The 26,349-nt window shown below is 43.2% G+C and overlaps 1 protein-coding gene across 10 annotated transcripts in view; it reads left to right on the top strand.

Annotated features, from left to right (window-relative positions):
* The first annotated feature begins 3,451 nt into the window (after window positions 1-3,451).
* The window catches only part of KIF13A (kinesin family member 13A), a 203,350-nt gene continuing 180,452 nt past the window's right edge, over window positions 3,452-26,349 (top strand). For 9 of the 10 annotated variants that reach the window (XM_084872710.1, XM_084872705.1, XM_084872704.1 and 6 more), the window contains exons 1-2: window positions 3,452-3,623; window positions 3,907-3,997. In XM_084872710.1, the coding sequence (XP_084728836.1) occupies window positions 3,569-3,623; window positions 3,907-3,997 (146 nt within the window). In that variant the 5' untranslated portion in view covers window positions 3,452-3,568. Of the gene's footprint in view, window positions 3,624-3,906; window positions 3,998-26,349 lie in introns of those variants that run through there. The other variant, XM_084872702.1, reaches the window with a different exon arrangement.

The raw sequence follows: 26,349 nt of genomic DNA, 5'->3' as shown, positions 1-26,349 counted from the left end.
CTCAGTCTGCAACCCTTTTGGCTCACTCAGTGTTCAATCTCATTGGTTGTTAAGTCATTCCTCTCTTATCTCCAGTTAAGTCCTGCATCTCTTCATTGTGTCCCATTTGCACTGTCAATGGCTTTGTTCATGCCATCATCATCTCTCAACTAGATAACTGCAACATTCCTCGGCATAGGCTTTTATGAAATCACTAGAGGTCCAGTGCATGAAATTTGTGCGGGTGTGTGTGTGTGTGTGTGTGTGTGTGGCCTCCCTCAGCCCAGCCTGCATCCTCTCCAATATGAGACTACTGGCTCCTAATCGCTCACCTGTTTGCTGTCCTGATCCCCCTAACTGCTCTCCCCTGCTGGCCTGATTGCTCCTAACTGCCTCTGCCTTGACACCATGGCTTTGTCTGAAAGAACATCCGGAAGGTTGTCCGAAAGATATCTGGTCGAATTAGCATATTACCCTTTTATCAGTATAGATATACCTGTGGGATGGGCCTAAACCGGCAGTCAGACATCCCTCTCGCAATCCAGGACCACTGGCTCCTAACCACTCACCTACCTGCCTGCCTGGTTGCCCCCAACTGCTCTCCCCTGCCTGCCTGGTTGCCCCCAACTGCTCTCCCTTGCCAGCCTGGTTGCCACTAACCACCTCTGCCTTGGCCCCTGCCAATGTGGCTTTGTCCAGAAGGATGTCTGGAAAATGTCCAGTCTAATTAGCATATTACCCTTTTTATTAGTATAGATTCCTCAGAATGCGCCAAACCTTGTCTCTAAAACCAAAGCCTTCATTCAGTTTCCACTGACTTTAGAACAGAGTTGAAATTTCTTAGGCACACAAGGCTTTCATGATATGGCAGAGAATGAGCGGAGGAGGTGAACAAAGATGGGTCAGGGACAGGCAAAGACATCAATTCCTGCCTTAGTTTTTTTTTTTTTAAAAAATATATTTTTATTGATTTTAGAGAGGAAGGGAGAAATAGAAACATTAATGATGAGAAAGAATCAGATCAGTTGCCTCCTGCAGGCCCCCTACTGGGGACTGAGCCTGCAACCCAGACCTGTGCCCTTGACCAGAATCGAACCAGGAACCCTTCAGTCCACAGGCTGATGCTCTGTCCACTGGGCCAAATTGGCTAGGGTCCTACCTTAGTTTCTTAAGGCTGCTATAACAAATTACCACAAACTGTTTGGCTTAATATAACAGACATTTATTTTTTCACGGTTTTGGAGGCTAGAAGTCCAAGATCAAGGGCTCTGCTCCCCCTGAAGGCTCTAGGGAAGAATTCTCCCCTGCCTCTTCCTGGAAAATACTGGCAGCTGTATCACTCTAATTTCTGTCTCCATCTTCACGTGGCCTTCCCTGGGTGCGTGGGTTCCAATCTCTCTCTCCTTTCTCTCTTTTTTTTTTAATTTTTAAAAAAATATATTTTATTGATTTTTTACAGATAAGAAGGGAGAGAGATAGAGAGCTAGAAACATCAATGAGAGAGAAACATCGACCAGCTGCCTCCTGCACACCCCCTACTGGAGATGTGCATGCAACCAATGTACATGCCCTTGACCGGAATCGAACCCGGGACCCTTCAGTCTGCAGACCGACGCTCCACCACTGAGCCAAACCGGCTTCGGCTCTCCTTTCTCTTATAAAGATACCAGTCATTGGATTTAAGGCCCATCTCATTTTAACTGGGTTACACCTGCAAAGACCCTATTTCCAAATAAGGTCCCATTCACAGGTGCTGGGGTCTAAGACTTGAAGGTATCTCTTGGAGACACAATTCAACCCTCTACATTTTACACTGGTGGAAACTACAGATCAATGGCTTACTACAGGGAAGGAATCCTGCTTGTGAAAAAGTTTGGGATGAAATGCAGTATTTCAGGAGCCGAAGAGCTAATATGAATAGGATACCTCAGATGACCAGGAAGGCTTTCTGAACAATGGAGTAGCATGTATAATTAAACGATAAATTTTTACTCGTGAAAAATCAATCTGGAAGCTAGATATAGACAAGAGTAGAAGAGATAAAATTAGAAATTCAGTTAGTATGTCACATTAGCCCACAGGTGAGGACACAGGCACAGGATTAGGATGTTAGCCCCAGGAAGCTGTTAATTCTGCCTCCTTTGTTCAGCAATATATCCCAAGAACCTAGAACGGTGTTGGTCACATCAGAGGTGCTGGGTACACATTTGTTGACTAGCTGAATGGGTGGAGGAAGTAGATGCCACAGACCCGTTCAGAGGTGGACTGAATTAGCTGGTCCTGGCACATGACAGGGGTCGAGAAGTAGCATCCGTTGAGCTTCATTTCAAGTCAAGCCCGTAATGGGCACCTGCTCCAGACAGAACCGAACCTCTCTCATACCACCTGCAGCCTGGCTTCCTATCTGACTTTGGGCTATTCCCTACCGCAGCACAGAAGGCATCACTTCCTTCATGTTTGAGCGTGTCCTCCGCAGCACGCCGTACACAGTGAGCCCCCAATATAACTTTTGGTGAACTTGTGCATAATTCAATTTCTACATATCCACAAAACCGAAAGGTTTTCCCCCCGAACGGAACTCTGGATTTTACACTTCTGTACGCTTCAAAGCGCCTGCCTGGCGCATGGCGCCTACGAGCCCTTGTTTAACCAAACAGAATAAATCAGATTCACCCAGTTCCGCCCTGGCAGCGACGTCTGCACTTGGCAGGGCAACAGAATCCACGGCCATTAAATTCTTATGTAAGAGTTAATGACCCTCCCGGCCCACTGACATGCCTCCCACCGCCGAGAAAGGGAAGGGAAGAGAAGGGAAGGAAAAGGAAGCGAAAGCACTACACGCACACACACGCGCACACACACGCACGCACACACGCTCCAGGTGGTCGATGCACAGATTAATTTCTAGCCTCGGTTCCCCACAACCATCTGAAAACACCGCTGCAGGCGCTGCAGGCGCGGGCGGGCGGGGAGCGGCGGGGCCGGCGCGCGGCGTTGGGTTCGGGCGCAGTCGGGTCCCGGGGAGGCCTGCCCGCCCGGCGCGCCCCGGCCCCGGGTCTGCGGTGACAGCGGCGGTCCCCGTGGGGCGCCGGTGCAGCCTCGGTCCGGGAGCCCCGCCCGGGTGGGGCAGCTGGCGTCCCTCCCCGGACTCCCGCGGCCTCGGCCCCGTGATCACCCGGCCCGCCGGCTGCGGAGGACGCCGAGCCGGGCTTCCCTGAGCCCGGGGGCCGGCGGGCGCACGGGCGGGGCGGCGAAGATGGCGGTGCGGCCGGGCCCCCGGCGGCCGCGAGGGGCCGCGGTGCTGCGCGCTCGGCTGGGCCCGCGCGGCTAGAGAGGCGCCTGGGCCGGCGCGGCCTCCTCCCCGCCCGCCCGCCCGCCCGCCCGCGCGCCCCGCCCCGCGCCGCCCGCCCCTCCCCGGCCGCGGCCGTGCCCCGCGCCGCGCTCCCCCGGGATGGCCCGCGCGCCTCGGCGCTGCCTGGCGGAGCTCACGGCGGAGCGGCGGCCGCGCTCGGGGGGCGCGCGGCGGCGGCGGCGGCGGCGGCGGCGCGGCGCGTGAGGGGCCGCCTCGGGCCGCGCGGGCGCCGCCAACATGTCGGATACGAAGGTAAAAGTTGCCGTCCGGGTCCGGCCCATGAACCGGCGAGGTGAGGAGCTTTTCCGCGCGTTTCTGTCGGGGGGCTGGCCGGGGAGGGCGGGGGCAACTTTGGGAGATTGCGGGGCGGCGGGGCCGGGCGGCGAGCGCGCGGCCGAGGAGGAGGCCGGGGAGCCGGGGAGCCGGAGAGCCGGGGACCGGGCGGAGGCGGAGGCGGCGCCCGCACCGGCCGTGCAGCCCCGGGCGCCGGGGTCCGGCTCGGCCGCCTCCCGGGAGAGCCCGCGCCGCCGGCGGGATGCTCGACTTTGCAACGCGGGTGTTGCCTTTGCTTTCAGAACTGGAACTGAGCACCAAGTGCGTGGTGGAGATGGAAGGGAACCAGACGGTCCTGCACCCTCCTCCTTCCAACACCAAACAGGGAGAAAGGTAACGCGGGCGCACTGAGGGCGGGACGAGGACCTGACCTCGCAGTCAGTCCCCAAGTTGGAGCCAGGAAAATGGGAGTCTCTTTCCTATTGTTAGGGGAATTGGCTTCAAGTTTGTCGCACGCTCCTTTCTGAAGCTGTTGCAAGTCCAAGTTCCTCTCCTCCCTGCCCCCCCTTTCTGGAGCGGCTTCGGGCCGGCACCCTGCCTAGAGCTCGCACCAGTCAGCTGTGCCCCGGCAGGCCCAAGCCTAGAGGCACCCAGACTAGAGGCACCCAGACTGAGAGGGGCCAGCATGGGTGGGATCCTAAAGATGATTAGTCTAACAGCCACATTTTGCAGATAAGAAAACTGAGGCCAGAGTGGGCAGGTGACCACCACCCTAAGACCTGGTTTTTCGCGGGACCCAGTGCCCCACTTTCTTTGCACCGCTGCACTGTCTCCTTCATGTGACAGTACTTTGTGTGTAACAGGAGAGAAGACCCCCACAATAAAACAAAAACAGTCCTGTATGATCCAGGCTGAGGCCTGGACCATGTAAAATCTTTTTGGTGCTGATGTTGGGTTGAGATAATGCCTGAATGGAATATGCGAAGTTTTTGATTTTCAAGGAAACAAAAGTCTTGTCCTGGTTGTGTAGACACTGGGGGGAATGTCTAAAAGGGGGCTGCGTTTACCAGAGGGCAACATATTTGCATTTGAAAAGTTGTAACTGTTGGATCCTTATTAATTCTGCTCTGTTCCACCCAGCAGTATGGGAAAATGCCCTAAAATAATTTAAATATTTGGCATTTTTTCTGGTAAGCCCCCTGAGAAGAAAAAGGTTGGAATTTATTCAATATAGCAGTGTATAAGCTTACAAAATATAGGAATGAAAAAAACCCGGGAGATTTGGCAAAATTAATTCCTCTAGGTCTAGGGACGTCATTATGAGTTTGTGTTCCTAATCACCTGTTGACTGACTCGCTACAACTTAGTGATTTTTGCTCTTCAAAGGTTTTCAATGGAGACTCTGAAAGTAGGACTTGTTACTTTATTGCTAAAAGAAGCAACTGCCTCCATTCTATAATCATGTGGTGTTCAGGCACAGTTTTGCTAAATTTGGGGGAAGAAATTATCAGGATGTAAGATTTGGTGTTTTGTTTGTTTTGTTTTGTTTTGCTCTTTTTGTACCAAAGCAAGTAAGTTTGCAAACATTTTGCTACCTAGAGTAGATTGCTGTGGTCATAGTAAATAGCTAAGTTGTATTTAAAATGTTGTGTTAAATACTTTTAAGTGGTGGATGTATCCTTGGGTAATATTTTTAGATACATTTTAAATATAGTAATTTAGATACATGTTTAGCAGTGTAGTTGTATATTTCATGGTCAGTAAGTAAACTCATTGAGTACATGAAAATATCACCACCACCCCACTCCCAAACTGGATATTTTTCTATGGTTTCAGAAAAAATTCTGTTGGGTGTGAGGTTCTGTAAAGCAGTCTGGGAAACAGGTAGCATATTCTAACTGCTGTCATGTAGCTGCCGTCTTTCTCCTTGCTGGTTCCTTGCACCTGTTCCTTGTCACTTAACCACAAGGAATGCTACTGTTAGGTACTGCTTCATGAGATGAAGTTTTATCATTTGTGGTAAGAAATATTTATTTGTGGGATTTGGGTAGAAATTACAACTGTAGACAGTTGATTAGAAATGCTAAATAATCAGTTGGTCATTTTGAGGGCTTTCATGGCCACTGCCGTTATTAATCAGAATCTTTTAAGTAAAAATTTGTGGGATGCTTTTGGGATTTATCCATCTGCTTGCTTATTGGAATAGCCCCTTCTCTGAAGCTATAAGAATAGCATTGAAATATGGGTGTTCTCTTGTTCTGTTCTTCTGACAGATCTGCTGCTTTGAGTGGTAGATGGGCCCTTTCTGTGGGGTTCCGCCTGGGTACCAGTCATTTAATTTATGGACCAACTGAGAGGGGCCAATACAACAGTGTTGCTTGTAGGTTAGGATTACTGTGTTGCAAGGATGGAGACACCAAATGCATTTTGATTTTCATTATGCAGCTTGGTTTCATGTTTCTCCACCAGGTTTTCCCTTAAAGCAACAGTGCATTTAAAAATAGAAACAGTTCCTCCCTTGGGCTCTGGGTTGATTAATTGCGATAGTGCTTCATGTTATGTTTACAAGTTATTTCTATCATTTGTTTTGGGATAGAGCTCAGGAAAAGGCAAAAATATTATCTTCCTTACTGAGAAGTCCAATATTTGAAGTATTAAGAGGTATTTAAAGTAATATTGGCAAACCTGTATCAAATTGAGAAGTGCCATTTTCTTGAAAATCGTAAGAAATCACGAATGTATTAGTCATACGTAGAAGTGTTAAGTTACTGGGTGAAAGTTTTGAATCTCACCAGTAAAACAAGTGAGAGGGCATTGATTTCCAGGAACAGAAACCAACAGGCTTAGCTTTCACAATTTTCGCACTTTATGGAATCAAAGCCAAGACCACATGGTGAGGACTAAAAGATCGCAGGGCTTCTGAGGTTAAAGATGTTTGTTTTGGTCCCGATATTCTAAGGTTATAATACACTGCAGAGGTCCAGATTAATAGTTGGTGTGTATACCATTGCTGTTCTGAAACATTAAGATATGTGAATTTATTTCTTAAAATATAGTTGTATTGCTATGCAGGAGACATTTATGAAGTTCAGATCATATGGCACCATACTTGGCACAGGAGATCCAAAGGTAACTATAGGCCCAGTAACTGTGGGCCTGGCAGAGAGTCTCACCTTTGAGAGATGTGGGAAAAGGCAGGAAAAACCATTAAAAAACAATGTGGTAGATTATGTAGACTGTACTTTTGCTCATTGCATGCACCGTATTTTTGCAAATTACTTATTTCCTCTTCAGTCTCCTCATTGAGCCTGTGAGCTCCCTGAGGGCAACTATCTTGTCCTATTTACCTTTGAGACGGTGCCTCTAAGCAGCATCTGGCTCAAAGCAGGAGCTCGGCAAACACCTGTGCTGCTTAGGTTCCCAGTGTGGTGGAGCACTGAGGAGGGGCTGTGGAAGCGACCCAGGGTCTCGCACCCTGCAAAGACAGCTGGCACTTATGCTGGCCATGTGCAGTTCAATTCAGGAAGGGGGAATAGAATGAGAACTCCTAATTTGCCAAAATGGGTTATAGTTAAAAAATCAAAGTATACAGAGACATATGGTGAAAAGTCTTCCTTTCTCCCTGCTGTCACTCCTACTCTTCCCATCCCCTCACCTCTCAAAAATAAAGATAACCGCAGTCATTTGTTTTTCATGCATATTTTCAGATACACACATATATTGTTTTTATGTATTTTAATAAATATTATGTGTATATGTGTGTGTGTGTGTATATATATATATATATATATATATATATGCAGGTTTGGGCAAAGGTAGGTTTACAGTTTGATTGTGAAACAGTTTATTCTTGTATTATTCATTAATTATTGTATTATTTTCCATATAATCAACTATAAATCTACTTTTTGCCTACCATATATATATATATATATATATATGTGTGTGTGTGTGTGTGTGTGTGTGGTGTGTGTGTGTGTGTGTGTATTTATTTTTTTATTAATTTTTTAATCACCATCTAAGGATATGTTCTTTTAAAAATTGAGAGAGAGAGGGAGAGAGAGAGAAAAAGAAAGAAAGATAGATGTGAGAGAAACATGGATCGGCTGCTACTGTATGCTCCCCTACTGGGAATTGAGCCTGCAACTTGGGTATGTGCCCTAACTGGGAATTGAACCCATAACCTTTGGTGTATGGGATGACACTCCAACCAATTGAGACACAGCAGTCAGGGCTTTTTCCTTTGTGTATTGAAATCAGTATACATAGTTGAAAGTATAAAGTAGGTCTATAATTTATAAATGCTATGATAAAAAAAAAAATTCTTTTCATTTCTTTTCCCAGGGGCAGCCACATATAGCAATTTTAGCTCATTCTTTTGGAATTTCCCTCTATATTTCTGAGTAACATGCTGGTAGTGCTAGTGTTTGATTTCTCTCTTTGTTCTTTTTCTATGTTCTATCCCCAGCCCACCCCAATTTTTTTCTATTTCTTATTTTCCCAATATAGTAATTTTGGTTGCATCGGTATTTAGTGTTTACATTATTTATATGACCAAATAGAACACTGTTTATAGTTGAACCATGTACTCTTATATAGTCTCTTTTCCTATCTTTTCTATACAGAACTTTTTGTTTTCCCTGGAGTTAACAACTATTTCTATTTCCTTTAATTTGCCACTTTTTCTTTGTACTTATTCTTAATTCAGCATTTACTTTATCTGCCCCTTGCCTCATTTCAGGACATTCAAACCTATCAAGTACTCTCTTGATTTCATCTTCTTAGAAACACTTCTCCTTGACCCTTCTTACATGCTCCTTTATGAACTGATGGCCTTCTCTGCCTGGTTTAGCCACCTTCCTGAGGCTTCCGTCACATCCTTCTGAGGATTCCCCTTATCTGGTTCTCTGAGCACATCTTGTTTTTCTGTTTCCCTTTTCTTTCTTGGTTTACTGCCTCAGTTTTATAGAGTACATCCTTTACTATTTTCCTGATAAAGGGTGCTGGAGAGGTAAAGTGTTTTTAAAACCATGAAAATATCTTTGTTCTACCCACCCACCTCATTGATAGTTTGGATGGGTATCAAATTAAAGATGTTGTTTGCTCTAATGTCTTTTACCTTCTGGTGTTTCTGTTGAAAAATCCAAAGCTATTTGAATTTCTAAACCTTAGTGTGTAACCTAGGTTTTCCCTCTCTGAATTCCTCCTCCTCCCAACCCCCACTCATCTTTTTGTATGTAAAATTGCCATAGTTGGGCCTTTTTGTCCTAGTAACTCATGTCCTTCTGTTCTAAAATAATAATAATAATAGTCATCATCATCATCATCATCTTAAATTCTCCTGTTTATTCATTCTGTTCCCCCCACTTTATCCCCCCACCGCTTCCCTACAACACTTATTTTGATATGGAGTTAGTTTCCTGAACTGGTCATCTAATTACTTTTTATTTTTCCTTTCTACTTTTCATCTCTTGTTTTTTGTTCTACCTTCTGGGAAATTTCCTCCATTATCTTTCAACCCTAATTTTTCTTTTCTGTGATCATCTTTTTAATTTTCAAGAGCTCTCTTTTTGTTCCCTAATTTAAAAAAGTAGCATCCTATTCTTGTTCCTTGGTTGTGGTATTTTTCCCCTCTTTCTGAGGACATTAATGATAGACTCCCCTGTGTAGTTCACCCCTCTCTCTGCCCATGATGCATTGTTTTGTTTGTGTTGGTCTCTATCTTTAATGTTAAGGGTCTATCTCAGGTGTTGCTATATTCAATTGATTCTGGGTGTCTCCGGGGAAAGACTATTTATGATTTATTATTGTGTTCTCAGCGCCTAGATTCAAGAATGCCCAGCATACAGAAAATATTTAGTATATGATCTTTGCTATTAAAATTTTATTTCTATTAGAAGAGTCTATCAAATTCCCTTTTTATTTAACTTTCAGCAATAGAAATAAAATAATGATTCTCTTCAGAGCAAATGAAAATGCTAGAATTGAAGGTGGTAACTGCCCCAGACAGCTCTCAATTCATGAAGATAATTATTTCTAGTCAGTACAGAAAGTTGGGAGATTTTGAAGAAAATCCTATTTTTGTATCACTATTGCAGATATTTTAGTCCAGAAATTCTTAATTGAAACTGTGTATATATCTTGGGCTGGGGAAATTTTTCAAAATGCTATCAAACTGACCAGTTTATTTTCTTACCATTTAATTTGCCTTCATCTATCAAAATCTATTTAGAGATAAATGTATAACTTGGATTGTTTTCAGTTTTCAAAAGAATTGCACATGCCATGCACTCAGAGTTTTAAGATTTACAGGATAAGTTTCTCCCAAATTGTAGGCTTTTTGAAGACCTCAATGTTTCTCAGAGTTATCCAATCACAGTTATCTTTTCTTAAATCTTACCAGGAGCTAGAGCCGAGAAGGTGTTAATGCATTTAATATTCTAATGAGTTTGGAGAACATTACCTAGGACGGAAACAGAGTAGCAGAGACACCAAGACATACAGAAGTACTCAGAAAGATGATTTTGTATCTTGACAATGTAAGAAATTAAGTTTACTAGCAACAGAACTGTCAATAGAGGAAGTAATGCTAAAATTTATGTGAAAACATATTAAAACAGTCAAGAGTTTATTTAGGTGGGATCTTCTTTCCCAATAAGATCACTCAACAAAATATTTCTGGGAATTTAGACTTGCAAATGTAAGAAGAAAATGTGAGAAACACATAATTGTTGGATTTATTTGGCATTTTACCATTCAACCTAGAAGGAAACTAAATAAACACAGGGAGTCAAGTTTTTACATCTCTAAACTTTTTTTTTAAATGCATAATTATTATATTTGATTGTAGGATTTAAGTTTAAAGAAGAAGATAGGGGAAATCCTGGTAGACTTTCAGTATTAGAAGGACACCTAGTCCAAGCTTCATCATTTACTTGAATCTAGGCTTTATTTCGTGTTGCTATGAGGTGAACAGTTCAGTGAATCACTGATAAAGTAGTAGGACTGTTTTACCCAATGTTCTTGGCATGAACTTTTCACATTGAAACATAATTATTGTGTGTGTGTGTCTGGTGTTTTTTTTTTTTTTTTTTAAACTGCTTCCTTAGATACTTTGTTTTTGCACAGGTAACTATAAGAAGCATGGCAGAAATTAATGTAGGGGCAGAGCTGTCATTGATCTGCCAAACTTAACAAATCAGTTATTCTTATTTTTCCTCTACCTTCATATTGTCTTTGTTCATATCATGCAAATATTTGCAGTTATAATTTAGTTTTGCCTTTCTCCCATTTATTTTTGTCATGCAACATAGTTTCTAAAATTTTATGGGAGTGGGCAAATGTAGGTTTACAGTTGTTAACATGGAAAATAATACAATAATAAATAATTTAAGAATAAACTCCTTTTTGTGTACTTATATCTGTAAACCTACTTTGTCCACCTCTGTGATTTTAATAATTGAATATAGTCTGTTGAATTTTATAATTTTTAACCATTTCTATATTTTTGGATCTTAAGGTTGTTTATCATAAAGATTATAAATAACTGAGAGCATCCTTATGAAACTTTTTCATACTTCTTTGCTAATTGAAAGGCATTTCTTCTCAAACAAGCTTGCTAATATAAAAACATATCTTTGAAATTTTATTGCAAGATAAACTATTCTCTTTCATTATAATGGAGTTAAAAGTTGATAATTTTCAGATATAAGTATGAGAAAGGTCATGGGAAAAATATTTTTTTAAAAATATATTTTATTGATTTTTTACAGAGAGGAAGGGAGAGAGAGAGAGAGCTAGAAACATCAATGAGAGAGAAACATCGACCAGCTGCCTCTTGCACACCCCCTACTGGAGATGTGCCTGCAACCAATGTACATGCCCTTGACTGGAATCGAACCTGGGACCTTTCAGTCCGTAGACCGACGCTCTACCGCTGAGCCAAACCGGTTTTGGCGGGAAAAAATATTTTATATGGGCAGTAACAAGAGCAGTGGTTTTCTCAGTTGAGAGTGCATAGAATCATCTGGAGAGTCCCACCCAAAAAGGTTCTACCCAGCAGGACTGGTGTGTGGCTTGAGAATTTGCACTTCTAACAAATTCCTAGGTGATGCTGTTAGCTCTGGACTAAGCTTTGAGTGCTACTGGTCTAGACTAGAACTGTCCAATAGCATTGTCTGAGTGATAGAAATGTTCTGTATATCTGCTGTTCAATATGGTAGCCACTAACCATATGCGAGTATTAAGCACTTGAAATGTGGCTAATGTAATCAAAGAACTGTATTTTAAATTTAATTTTCCTTAATTTAAATAGCTACATATGACAGATGGCTACTGCATTGGACAGCATAGGCCTAGAGATGTTTCTCAACCATGGTTGCATATTAGAATTATCTGGGGTGCTTTAAAAATAGTTGCCTGGGTCCCCCTTGCCTCTAGAGATTCTAGCTTAATTGGGCTACAGAGCAACTTGGACGTTGGGATTTTTAAGTACTTCCCCTGTCTTTCAGTTACTATTGTTGCTACACAGATCACCCCAAAACGTAGTGGTTTAAGACAACCACTTTCTTATGTCATGGATTCTGTGGGTCAGAAATTTGGACAGAGCAAAGTAGATATGACATATCTCTTCTCTGTAATGTCTGGGGCCTCATCTGTGAAGACTAGGAATCTGGGTGTGTAGTCATCTCAAGGCTTACCAGGTTGACTGGCCAAGGTGGCTGCCTCGTGTGGTTGGCACTTGATTCTCATGTGCAGCCAAGGTTGAAAACCACTGGTCTAGTGTAATAGGCCAGTTTTTAATGCCCACTTTCACAAGTTGTCCTTTGGTTTATTTTACCATTTGATTGTGATCATGTATGCAAATCTTCAGAACCATGAACTTTCTCAAAATTAATGTTTGAGGGCCTCATAAAATCAGCCTAAATATTTACCTTATTGAACTTTACCCTGTGGAACTTTAACAGGGTCTTCCTGTGTTAAGGGTGTGTATTGTGAAAGTAACGCCTCTGAAAGCTAAATAAATTCTCTCCCATTTTTAGAGAAAGCCTCTTACTGCTAGCCAGGTGCATTTAATCATAAAGCCTCTCCTTATTTGTTTGTACGTGAGTGTCCGCAGAGGGGAAAGGAATTACCTAAACTGTCCAGATGCAGGGGACATGCCTATCCCTTCACCTGATGCTGATGTCCTGTGGACCACAGTTCCCGGTGTTGGCCCTTAAACTGTGTGGTGACACCAACCTCAGCTCCTATACCCCCTCTGCGTAGACATGATGGCATGATGAAGTGAGTAGGAAGAATGTGTGCCTCCTGTTCCTGCCTCTATCTTGGTCTAGATCCTTGAGCTAGCCATAATCCTTTTCCATCGGAGTTTCTTCATCTGTAAAACGGAGAGCTACAGTAGATCACCTGTTTTTTTAGGCTCTAAAGTTCAGATTTACCCCAACTGTACTTAACTGTAGAGTCAAATAGAGTAAGTAGGTAACATTTATAGTGGCTGAAAATGGGTTGCTTGTAATTTACTTCTTGTCAGCATGTTGGGAAAGCTGGGGAGGACAGGGTCACTGTTCTCGGCAGGCTCAGTTTGCCTGCAGTAGCTGATGAGAGAATTGAAGGTGTCAAGTGAAATAAGACAGCCACCAGCTCCAGATACCCGAGGTCGTTATCAGCTAGCTGGGAGCCTGGGTCCTTAGACATTCTACCTGCCTCCTTCCTTCACTAGGGCAGCAGCTTTCACATGTGGCTGCAGGGCACTGTGAACTTTTCAATTAGTTTTCATCATGTGTTCTTTCAGGACCCAGTGATTTTTAAGCTGTTCTTGCAGGCATACAGCTATTTTATACAATAAGTATGTATGCATGGGGGTGGAGAAATGACATTTCCAGAGCTGTTGGCTTAAAGCTTCCTTAGTCAGCTTATTTTGTTTCTGAGCATTCTGTTACAACTACCAAACTATGGTCAATCCCCAGTATTTCTGATTTCTGTGGTGAGACAACTCTGGTGTGAGTGTGAGTGTGTGTGTGTCCTTGTGTCCATGTATGTCCCTCTGGTTTGTGCCTTTTACCCTTTCTTTTGAAAGCAGAGTGGAGTTGTGGATTATGTGATGTCCTTCAGAGTCTGTTCGGTAGATGTGATGAGCTTTGGTGCTGCCAGAAGAGGCGTGAGGACAGCCTCTCGTTGCAGTTCCTTTAAGGGAAGAAGTTTGGAGCCTTGTTTTTTTTAAGACAGGGAACAGGAAGGAAGCCTTTGAGTCAAAGGAAGCTCTTCCCTTTACTGTTGGCTCTTTGTGTTGTCTTGAGGAGACACTCCCCAGATTGTTACACCCACCCTGAATGACCACAAATATCCGTATATCTCCATCTGGGAGCCTCAGAAGAAAACCAGAACGGGCAAACAGTGGCGAACTGCACAGGCGTTCTGTCGGGAGCATGGGGTAGACTTACCCCCAATTTTGGGAAGGCCTTATACATGTAGTATGAAGGCCAAACTCACATGTAGTTTGTTGATCAGATTAACAAGCCTTTAAATATACTTCCATTCTGGGATTTAATGAAACAAGCCCTCAGAATTGATGCTTAGTGTGTGAACATATCTGTTATCCCAGCTAAGCAGAGGCTGGTCAAGGCTTTCAACTGAACTGGCAATTGTAACTGCCCTTTTTAAAGTTGGGTAACAAACTGTTAGGGTGTTTTGTTTACGGTTGGTGTTGTTTTGTGTTTTCTATCCTTAACTACTTCTATTTATATAGTTAATTAAAGCTTAGCCTTCGCCATGCAAATTGTAACGGGAATGGTTACATTATTACATTGAGAAAGATCCTTAAAATTACTTGTTTCTCTTGGGTAATGTTTTAAAAGTAGGGAGGAGTATGGTAGGGAAAGTTTATCAAGATAATGGTGTTAAATTTGAGCAGCCTTATCCAGTTTTAAACATCTGCTTTTTTGATCTAGAGTTACAGTACAAATAGGTAACATTAGCATAGTAATGCCACTGTAAGTTTTTTGAGAACCGCTAGCCTTGAAGTGTTGCTGGCTTTGATAGAACTATATTGCTCTCTTGAGGATGACAGCTTACTCTGCATTTTTATGATGAATTATTCAGTGGAAATATTTTCCAAAATTGTTGATCTACTGTTTTTTTAAGGGACTTAAAAAAAAAAGTTCTTTAGGCAGGTTATTAACTAGTTTTTTTCCAAGGGTGACTTACTCTTCTTGCCCATTGATTGGTTCCTAGAGTTCCAAAACTTTAAAAGCCAGTAGAACAAAAAAAATTGGATAAACAGAGTTTTTAACTTCTTTTAAATATGCTGAGAAGCACACTACAACTAAACACTATTATATTTTGGTATTGCATTTAATAAAGGACTCTCAACCACAGAAGGAAAGGCTTATTTAGAATTTAAACATTGAATACATTTAGTTTTGTAAAAAATTCACCACATTAATTTTATCCTTTGCTGGAAACTAATTTGCTGAAATACATTACAGGTGACCCCTGGATTCTGACATACTGTTGGATGTCCCCGGGGACTATGATGCCTAATTGGACATCAACTATTAGTGTTTTTGAGCTTCTTAGACTCTTTTGGTCATTAAGGCCCAAGTGGTTAAAGGATTTTTTTTCTTTTAAAAATCAAATAGTGTTCTTCTTATTTGGTGTATAATTGACTTTGTTAAATGACAGTTACATCTTTGCTTTTGTAGTGTGATATATTGAGTTAACCTCACCACAATCTATTTAACAGCCTAACTAAGCTTAACATTTTCATAATGATTGTGAATTACCTTGTAGCTTAGCCAGAGCTTTTACTCTCAAAGTAAGGAAATCTTTTATTTGCCTTTTACAGTGTTTCTGTGGCCATCAGTCGGGTGAGAATAGCTAGCTTTGTAAAACACTACAGGTATTGTGACAGAGTGGTGTAGTAGCCAAGAGCCACTGAGTGGACTTTGGAGGCAAACTGCTCTTGTTTAAAACAAACTGTGCAGCTTATTAGCTGTGAAACATTGGACAAGTCCCTTAACCCTTATGTTTTGGCTTCCTTATCTGTAAAGTGGGAATAATAAAAGTTCAGACCTCATGGGTTAGGGTGTACATAGCATACACTAATCATGGATAATTTCGTTCTTTTTATTACCATAGAACTCTTAAGCTCATTTCCCTTAATGCCTAAAAAGAGCACTTAAAGCCAAAACCAGTTTGGCTCAGTGGATAGAGCGTCGACCTGCGGACTGAAGGGTCCCGGGTTCGATTCTGGTCAAGGGCATGTGCCTTGGTTGCAAGCACATCCCCAGTGGGGGGTGTGCGGGAGACAGCTGATTGATGTTTCTCTCTCACTGATGTTTCTGACTTCCTATCCCTCTCTTTTCCTCTCTGTAAAAAAATCAATAAAATATATCTTTAAAAAAGAACAATTAAAGAAGGAAGTCCCAAAATTCTAACTTTTAAGTGTTAAGAATTTTCTGATTACTTTTGATTTAAAGACTACCTTTTCGATATCAAATCAGCTGACAGAACACAGGAGCTCAGTTTTGCTGAGCTGGACAGAATGATCATTTTGGTCTTGTAGGAAATTCTATAACAAATGTTCACCAGTTTCTGGTCATTTGGCAGTCATTCCTTTAGGTGAAGAATTTTTGTCAAGAAATTGTATATGGAATGCCTGGGAGAAGTAATTAATTCTTGACAAAGTGTATGTGCAAAGTAGGGGGCTGGTAATAGGGTGCAGCAGAGGTGTGCACAGGGGCAAGGGGGGTTGACCCTCAGCCCAGCCTGCACCTTTTCCAATCTGGGACCTCTCAAGGGATGTCCAACTGCCCTCTCACAATCCAGGACTCTGGTTCCCAACTGCTCGCCTGCCTGCCTTTTTGATTGCCCTAACCACTTCTGCCTGCCAGCCTGATAACTCCCTAACCACTCCCATGTATGTATGTATGTATATATATTTTTCCTTTTTATTGATCATAGAGGAAGGCAGAGAGAGAGATAGAAATGTTAATGATGAGAATCATTGATTGGCTGCCTCCTGCACACCCCCTACTGGGGATCAGGCCACAACCCTGGCATATGCCCTTGACCAGAATTGAACCAAGGACTCTTAAGTCTGCTGGCTGACACTATACACAACCAGCTAGGGCTACTATTTATTTTCTTAAAGTTTTTTTTTCAAGAGATATAGCAAGCAAACTTGCATGCATATTTATGGTATTTTTATAAATGAAATTGATGCATGCCCTCTCAGAAATTTTGACCAATTTATCCATTTTTGTGTGTGTTTTTATGCAAAAATACACTAAATTAAAGAGGAAGACAAAACATTTTGATATGCTAAATACTTTGTAGGTGTACACGAATGAACATGAAGTGTGTGCTGTGCTTTTCTTTTTTTCTCTGCACATAAAACATCTCTGCCAACATTCACAGCCTGCGGCCTTGACGTGGGGAAAGTGTAGGCCTGTGTTTCCCCTGTTGCCTCTCCCCGCTCTCAGCTGTGTTCTCAGAGTTTGCTGCTTTGCCCCTTGTTCCAGCCCTGGAAGCACAGAACAGGATCAGTGGCGGAGAAGTGGGGAGGATCATGGGAAGGGAACAGGCCTGGCCCCTGAACACCAGCATCCTGATTGCCCCGTCCCCCTTCCCCCAAGCAGCCTTGAGTCAGTGGTAGGGCAAGATAGGATTGGACGGGGGTAAGAGGGGGGAATCAGGTGAATATTTTTAAATGTCTGAGGTATGTACTAGTTTTAAATTAGAAAGATAAAGCCTTTTACTTGATTAGCCAGCCAGCCTTCGTGATTAGACAGCTATTACTCCGCATGTACCAGATCCTGTCAGAAAGTGTTATTCCAGGTCTGGCACTGAGTGCAGAGGAACATTTTTTATTTCAGGATTCTGAGAGGATCGAATGGCGACTTGAAAGTAACTAGATTTCAGATAAGTTATGTGCTCACAGCAATTTGCCAGCTTCAATGACCAGGTTTTTGATTAAAAAAAAAAAAAAAAATTTAATGCAGTCTTTGACTTAAACGTCTGGATCCTGGCTAGCCCCGAGGGCGAGTGTAACAGGAAACTTCTCACTGAGCCTTTTTTTAGTGAACTAGTGGCCTAGTACATGAAATTCATGCACATTAAAGGGAGATTAATTAGAGGAAATAATTTAATATTGCTATTTGCCCTTTTTCTATAATAGAAGTGTTAGAGATGAAAGAAAATTAGTAAAATGAAAACGTTTCTCCTGTCAGAGTCTGGGGCATGGGACCCAGAGTCAAGTCCCCACCCATCCACATGCATCTCAAAATCATGTGAGACCCAGACCCGGCCACCCACCCACCCCCATTGGGCTAGATCCAGATCCAGCCAGTCCCACCTTTGTCAAGCCCCACCAGGTGGGGGGGTGCAGCCTCGGGTCCCCCGTCAAGCCCCGCTGGGCAGGGGGCACAGCCTAAGGTCCCCTGGCCTGGTGCTGGGGTGGGGGTAGCATCCTGAAGTCCCCTGTCAAGCCCTACCTGGTGTCGGGGGGTGGGGGCAGCAGCCTGAGGTCCCCTAGCCCACCACCAGGACGGGAAGCAAACCTTAAGGTCGGCCATCAAGTCCCGCCGGGTAGGGGACATGGCCTCATGTCCCCTGGCTTGGCACTGGGGTTGGGGTCATGGCCTGAGGTCCCCATCTACCCCCCCCGCCCCCCCCCGCCCCCCGCCCATCAAGCCTATGGGGGGTCGGGGAGGGCATAGCCTCAGGTCCCTGCTGATTGCTTGTTAAGGCTCCTTATGGCTGAACAAAGATGGCTTTAGCTGTGGGTGCGGCCATCTTTGTGATGGAGTGATGGTCAATTAGCATATTCCCTCTTTATTAGATAGGATTATTTCTAGGGATTCAGTGGTAGGCTCTGGTTAGAGTGCTGAGCAGAAATAGGTTTCAGCCATCGACAAGCCGTGAATCCTTTCTCCTTATTCTGGTGCCCTTCCTCCATTCCTGTGGCCAAAGCCTGCTGCCCTGAATAGAGACAACAGAAGTGCTCAGAAGGCTGGCTTGTTCACGGTGTGTGCCTGAGACGGGCTGCTGTGAGAATGTAAGCACCTCGGAGTTTTTCCTCCCTGCTAGTTCTATATTTTACCTACTTTGTACTATAAAAGAGCTAACAGAACTTTTACTAGACATAGAATTGTAATGGTAGGTGGCTAATCAAAATTAATAACCTTGTTTTTACTTTTTTTTTATTGAATTTATAGGGGTGACCTTGGTTAATACAATTTTACAGGAATCAGGTGTACCATTCTACAACACATCATCTGTGTATTGTTTGTTCGCCAGCCTGCAGATTGGCTCTCCGTCTGCTTTAGAGTTGGACAAGTAGGAGAGATGTGGTATTTGGGGGAGGACTGAAAACTACTCTTCGAATTTGCACATGTGGAAACTTAAACCAAAGCTACCTTTTTCAAAAGCATCTCCTCCTCTATTTCACCAAGCCCTTGAGTAGAATAAGGCAGTTTTAGAGAAATTTTGTTTCTTGCAGTGTTTGCAGTGCACGGTGCCTGCAGGCCAGAGCCGCACAGTCCTGTGCCCGAGGCCCTTGCCTCCCTGCTGTCCCAGAGGTGCGCTGTGTCGCTAGGATCTCCCAGGCTGCCCCTTTGGCCAGAGAGGTGGGGCTGAGAGAAGCTGTAGTTTAGGAGCTGATGTGCCTTTTGGGGCCTAAAATTTTGGGGGGAGGGGGGGGGAGACACATAATAATGATGCTTCCTACTTCCAGTTTTCTGAAAAGCTGTTTCTCATGAGAGCTCTTGATTTGCTTGTGGATTCTCGCTTGCATAATGTGGACCTTGAATAAAGACTTCTCATAGCCCAGCAGGGTATAACGTCAGTGCACACAGCCACGTGGTGCGAGAGTCATCACTGTCCGTGTCCCTGTATGACTATTGTTAGTGGGGCCGAAGCCCTGGCCAGTGTCTGGTGCCTCCTGCTCTGGGCACTGTTTCCTGGAGGGCCGACCTCAAGTGAGAACTGCCTGACCTCTCTCACCCGCTCTGACCGGGAGGCAGAGAGATGCTAGCAGGGCTCTGTGCTGCTTTGCACCAGCTCAGTGAGCGAACTTTAGAGTACGTCAGCTTTAGAACTTAAAGACACTTGGTTCTCATTTTGGCCAGGCTGCAGCCTCACTATTGGACTATGCTTTTGGGAAGGAGTTTTTTGATATTTTATTTAATAAACTGTCCATTCTTGTTTGCTTCCTCTGGCACTTGAAGAGCTCCGTGGAAAGTGAAGAGGAGATAGAGCACCTACAGGACCCTTTGTCCGAGTACACCTTCCAGCTGACCCCCGTGGTAGGGCAGGCACAGCTGGGCAGCTGTGCTCTGAGCCGTGGGTCTGTGAAGGCATGTTCCAGGCTTCTGGTCCTTCCCTAGTTTCTAGAGTGTTTTACAGGTTAGAGGCACAGCTGACTGTGAATGTTTTGTTAGTGTGTGCGTGTATGAACACTTTCATGTAGCTTATCTGCAAGCAGAATGATACTCATAAAGTGCCTCGGCATTTAGTCACTGGCGGTTCATTATAGCTCTTTGAGTTTAGTCATAGAGTAATGAGTAAACATTTCCAAGTATCTGAATGGAAGATAATAACCGACTCCATATCCCTGAAGGATTTGTACAAATGGCTCAGCACCTTTTTTAGACTATAAACTCGAGAGCAGAGCACCGGGTCTTATTTATCTTGTTTCCTCCCTACTTCTTTCCCCCAGCAGCTGGCACATGCCTGTACATAGCAGACGTCCTCACATGTTTGTGATTGGATACAGTGAAAGGTGTGGATATGCATTTTATGCCCTGGTTCGGGGACTCTGAGCGGGGAGTGTTACTATTTGATCCTGAGGCTGCATCCTTCACACCACTTGTGGTTCTACCGCTTCTGGACTGGGCCTTACGAGACCTTTAATTTCTGCTTTAGATTATTACATAATGACAGGCTGTGCACTGTGCTGTGGGTTTTTGGGGTAAGACAGTAGAAATATAGGTCTGGCCTCTTACAACTTTGACTACCACTGCCTGGGGCTGCGTGCAGAGGTCATCTCTGATGGCACCACTTAGAGTAAGTAGAGGTCCATTCAGCTGTTGGCTTGCCAGACTTTGACAGAGTTTACATTTTTGGTGTTTGCTGCATAACCTGCATAGCAGCATCAGCAGCAAGTCTGAGTGGAAGAGAATCCTGTTGTAGGCAACGCCATGACCTGAGGCATGTTTCACTTCCTATAGAGCCAGAGCTGTTGTCTGCCCCAGAAGTGGGGTGTTCCCAGCCTTGGGTGTACCTGCACCAGCCTAATGTGGTTGGTTTCGATGTGAGTGAGATTATGGGAAGTTTTTCCTCCGTTTGTCTCGGACAGAGGGGAGTGGAGGTACAGAGCTGGGAGAAAGGGAAGAAAGATATTAGTGTGGTGCCTGTTAACCTGGGACAGCTCCCTGAGTGGCAGGGGCGGCTGGCCTGCTTACTCTTCTTTCTGCTGGTGGGTAAGAGCCCTTCTCATCCTCTGGTTCCTAAATGGCAGTTAGGTTGACCCTCCATCTTCTGCTTGCCCTTGTAGTCAGTGTTACTTTTTTTTTTTTTAACTGAAACATGGAGGTCAAACGATGCTCTTGAGTATGTCAATCCCCCAGGGTGGTAGGAAATTCTAAGGGTGGTAGGAAATTCATAGCATGCTGTCCAAGAATGCACATTGGAATGAAGTCACATGACAATGGCATTCTATGGGGATAGCTTTGAGTCTTGTTTTAATTTATATTTTTAAGTAAGTCATTGCAGACTTTAGTCTTTATTAAGATTATACAGACTTTATTAAATAAGCCATTACAAATTTTATTTAATAAGCACCTTATTAACAAGCTATTTTTGATAACAGTTACCACACTCTGAGGAGTTATAGTACCATGGCTGAGCCTTGATGGTTCAGAAGTCAGAGCAGGAAGGCAGAAGACTCAGTGGCCAAGAGCAGGAGAAAACTCCCACTGCAGGTCTTACCCGCAGGGGGTGAGAGAGGGGCAGCAGCTTATAGGAAGTGGTTGCTAAGGGCAGTCTGTCTGGTGGGTTTTTCATGGCCCTGGAGATAACCCAGCATCTTGACTGCTGGAACCTACAGCCCTTCCCGAGAGGCTTTGGCTAATGTTCTCTGCCTTGGACAAGTTTAGTTTTCCAACCCGTGAGCAGTTGAGTATAAGAGGGCTCCTACTGTCTTTCTTTCTTCACAACACTTTAAAAATGATAAAACAACAAATAAAACTGTTCTATTATTTAAATCCAAGGGTCTGTGTGACTGACTTTGTAGGAACTTGCAGCTAACTTTTGCTGCCTCAAATTCTCGTTATGCAAGTGAACTGAGAGGCATATATCCTTTCTTCTCTTTTTGAAATCTCCAGTAACTTTTTAACATACAATTTTTCCTAATTATAAAATCAGTGCCCATTCACTGTTAAATAACTTAGAAAATGTAGGACGTTAGAAATCAAATAAAATTTGCTCATAATCTCATAACATGTTGATGCCTTTCCCTTTTTTCTCTGCATATTTTATACTGTTGAAGTGAAGAACTTATTTCTTAAGGTTATGAAAACACAGCAGTTGCATAAATCCCCTAGAATGTAACATTATCTAAAAATTTAGAATACTAAGTTCAGTAAAGCATTGGTCCAACTCAGAATTCTGTCTCATTGATTTTGTTTGTTTGGTTGATTTTTATCTTTAATCTCTCCCTTCATCAAAGTTTTCCTCTTCTTAGTCTGCCTTTCCCCTGAGAAAGTGCTCGGTACAAAAAGGGAATAGAATGTTCACTAGCCAAGATAGATCCCGCTAGCATGTTTAGAATTTTTCTTCCTCATTGCTGAAGCGGCGTGAGGAGGCTCCTTGGGTGTGAATGTTGGCACCTGCTCTTACTAATTGGGTGGTCTCAAGCAAGCTGCTTAATTTCACTGTACCTAATTTCTTGCACATGGTAAATAAGTGTTAGCTATTTTTATTAGTATATTATTAATACTAGAGGCCTAGTGCGTGGATTTGCCCTTAGCCTGGCCTGTGTCCTCTCGAAATCCGGGACCTTTCGGGGGCCAGGGATCAGGCTGAAACCGGTAGTCCCACATCCCCCGAGAGATGTAATAGTGTACGAAGCAGCAGGCGGGCCTGGGAAGAGCCCAAGCCAGGGCTGGGCGCTGCACAGCTCCCCTGCTGCGCCTGCCGCAGCTACAGTTGCTCAGTAGTGCTGCCTTGGAGGCAGGAGAAGCTTGTGCCACTGCAGCTGCACTCGCCAGCCAGCTGTGAGCCCTGAGTTGGTGCCTGTCAGTCAGCTGAGTGGCATTCCCGCTATGGGAGCACACTGACCAGCTGGGAGCAGTTCCTACCTTGAGCGTCTGCCCCCTGGTGGTCAGTGTGCATCATAGCGAATGGTCGACTGGTCGTTCAGTCGTTTGGTTGCTTCGGCTTTTATATGTATAAATTAATGCAGTAGTAAGAACCATAGACAGAGGGATAGTGCTGACGTAGTATGATGCACAGTGATGACTAGAACAATACTGATAATGTCTCAGATTATCTGATGGGAGGGTACAGTCAAGGGAATCTATGCCCGATTTATGCTGAAACAATCAAGCATTGTGTCCTCTTTGGATTAGACCTCATAGACACTTGTTATTTACACCCTCCTTGTTTGTAAATGCTCAAATTGTCACATCTTGACCAGTGAGCATCTTAATTTTGTTCTTTGAAAAGTGTATTTACTTCTGGCAGAAGTGCTCCAGAATAATGAATATTTACTTTTCAGTACATAACTTTGGTTTTTTTTTTTTTTTATGTGTGTGGGAAATATTAGAGACAGATTCTAATGAGTATGCCAGGCCATTTCTTATGAGGACTAAAGTTTCTATGTTAGGCCTCTTCAGAGATGGAATTATAAAGATATATGCACAATTTTCATGAGTTGATATTGATAACTTTCATTTTAACCATACCCTTTCTTATTTGAAAATTTTTAATCTCAAAAATTGTACTTCTTTTTAATTTGATGGGGTTATTCCTTAATCTAAAATTATGACCAAAATGCATGCATTATCTATGACCACAAAGATAAAGTAAAACAATGAGGTCAATATCAACCCTGATAATAAAGCTACTGGATAAGTCATAAGATTTAACATCACCTATGTCTTTAGTGGCTGTGTTCGGAAAACATCTCACTAATGAAGCACAGTTACATTACTTTGTTTTGAGTCACTTGTAATACATTTTTTTCCTTTCCTGCTTCTAAAAAGAGAATGGAACTTTTGACTCAGTAAAAGTTATGTGAAAGTTTGTAAGGATCAGAGAACCAGTTTCTATGTTTAAACTCTGAGTTTCTCCCAATTGTTGAAGTATTGGCCAATAAAAACGGTCTTTTGGAGATTTGAATAAAATAAAACAAAATCCTTATTCTTGCATGGCTGGTGTGACTCAGTGGTTGAGCATCGACCTATGAACCAGGAAGTCATGGTTTGATTTCTGGGTGGCAGGCTCAAGCCCCAATAAGAGGGAGTCGCAGGAGGCAGCTAGTCATTGATTCTCTCTCATCATTGATGTTCCTATATCTCTCTCCCTCTTCTTTCCTATGAGTTTTCATATTTGAATACTATACTCAGATGGTCAAATTTTGGATGGTTTGTATGGCTTTTATGGCTTTATCTGGGATAAAATCAAGCCAACTTTGAAGTTCCACAGTGATGATAAAATATTTGACAGGCTAGTATTTTGTCCAATTTTACGTGTTATCAACAAAAATCCCTTAAACTTTTGGGTTTCTCTTCAAGAAAGCAGCACCCTTATATAATTTGACAGATTCCACTTATGTTTTCCTTCTTAGTATAATACTGAAATTTTTTGCTGTTTTTATGAATTTGATATATTTGTGCTTTATCCATTGATTGGGTTCAGTACTTTTTCTTTGCTTTGCTCTTTTTTTACATTTGAGGGCAATAGGGTATAAGGTTCAGTTTCTTGAATGTCAATTTTTGAGAACCAATGATAAGATTTATTAAAACATCCTTTTAAGCCAATGAATGATCCTAGCTTCAAAAAGTAGAGAAAAAATGACTTATTTGAATATCATTTATATTGTATCTGCCATTCTTCAAGTGTGTTTGTGAGAATTAGTGAGGTGGCTACAATATGAACAGCTAGCCGAAACCGGTTTGGCTCAGTGGATAGAGCATCGGTCTGCGGACTGAAAGGTCCCGGATTCTATTCTGGTCAAGGGCATGTACCTTGGTTGCGGGCACAGGGGATGTGCAAGAGGCAGCTGATTGATGATTCTATCTCATCGATGTTTCTAACTCTCTATTCCTCTCTCTTCCTCTCTGTAAAAAATCAATAAAATATATTTAAAAAAAATATGAACAGCTAAAAGAAAAGCAAGGTAGTCAGTGGAATAATTGGTTCCTGGATAATATTCTTTAAAATCAATTTAATGGAGGTATAATTTACCTACAATGAAATACATCCATTTTAGGTATATATCTTCTTGAGTTTTTATGATGGTATACACCTATGGAACCACCACCATTACAATATATAACATTTCCGTCACCCAAATTGCTCTCTTGGGGCCTTTTGTAGTCATTGGTAATACACATTTTTCATGCTGTAAAACCTTCCCTAATATTACTCACTTGACACTCTTATTCCCTCTCTACCACATTTCTGTTGGTAACAATGTTGAAAGGGAAGCAAAACCCTTTGATGTTTAGATGCAGTGATTATGTAATTGTACTCTATGGTATTAAGGATTGTCCTTGTGAATTTAACGTAACTGTGTAGTAGGAGAAGATAGACCTTCATTCTATCCAACCGACTCATGTATATACCGTATGTTAGACACTTTGGGGCTGGTTGGTAATGTGAGCTTGATTCTACTCACTGCATTGCCATTAATAAGCCAGAACTAATTGGAGAAATAAAATATGAGTCAAGCATGAGGACAATTCCAATTGAATGGAAAAGTATTGATTGGCCGTAGCCGGTTGCTCAGTGGTTAGAGTAGGGGTGTCAAACTCAATCAGAGAAGGGGCCAAAATCTAAAATCCAGCCTAAATCGCGGGCCGAATGGTTTACTGAACAGTCATAAACTGACAATGTCATAAACTGACAGCGGAGTGCAGTGATGACAGCGTGGTGCGGGCCACATTGCAAGGCCTGGCGGGCTGGATTTGGCCCGCGGGCCTTGTGTTTGACACATGTGGGTTAGAGTGTCAGCCCGTGGACTGAAGGGTTGCACCTTTGATTCTGGTCAAGGGCACATAAATTAATTGCAGGCTCGATCCAGGGCAGGGCGTGTGCGGGAGGCAACCAATTGATGTTTCTCTCTCTGTATCTTTCCCTCTCTCTTCCACGCTCTAAAAAACAACAACAACAAAACAATGAAAAAAAAATCCTTGGGTGAAGATTAACAAAAAATAAAAAGAAAAGTGTTGATTGGCCGTGTTATACCTTCAACATCTGGAGGCCCTAAGGAGTGAGAGAGAGGACCACTGGGAATTTGTCAGGACAGACTAGACAAAACAGCCGTGCCTGGCTCTGTGGCCCAGCTGCTTTAGTGTGCCTGTCACTGACCTCCAGACTCAGGCAAACACTTGCTGTGCCCACACCAGCGTCAGCTATTCCACTAGGTGGGCCTGTGCCTGCCTCCTCGACTCCAGCCTAGCTTTCTGTCTCCTGCAGCTTCTCTTCCCTGTGGCCTGTGTCCCCTGTTGTTGTTTTTT

Source organism: Pipistrellus hanaki (genome assembly GCF_964339955.1).
Source record: "Pipistrellus hanaki genome assembly, chromosome: 2".
Taxonomy (NCBI): domain Eukaryota; kingdom Metazoa; phylum Chordata; class Mammalia; order Chiroptera; family Vespertilionidae; genus Pipistrellus; species Pipistrellus hanaki.
Note: the sequence above shows the minus strand (reverse complement) of the source record. Positions and strands in the feature narration are given on the sequence as shown.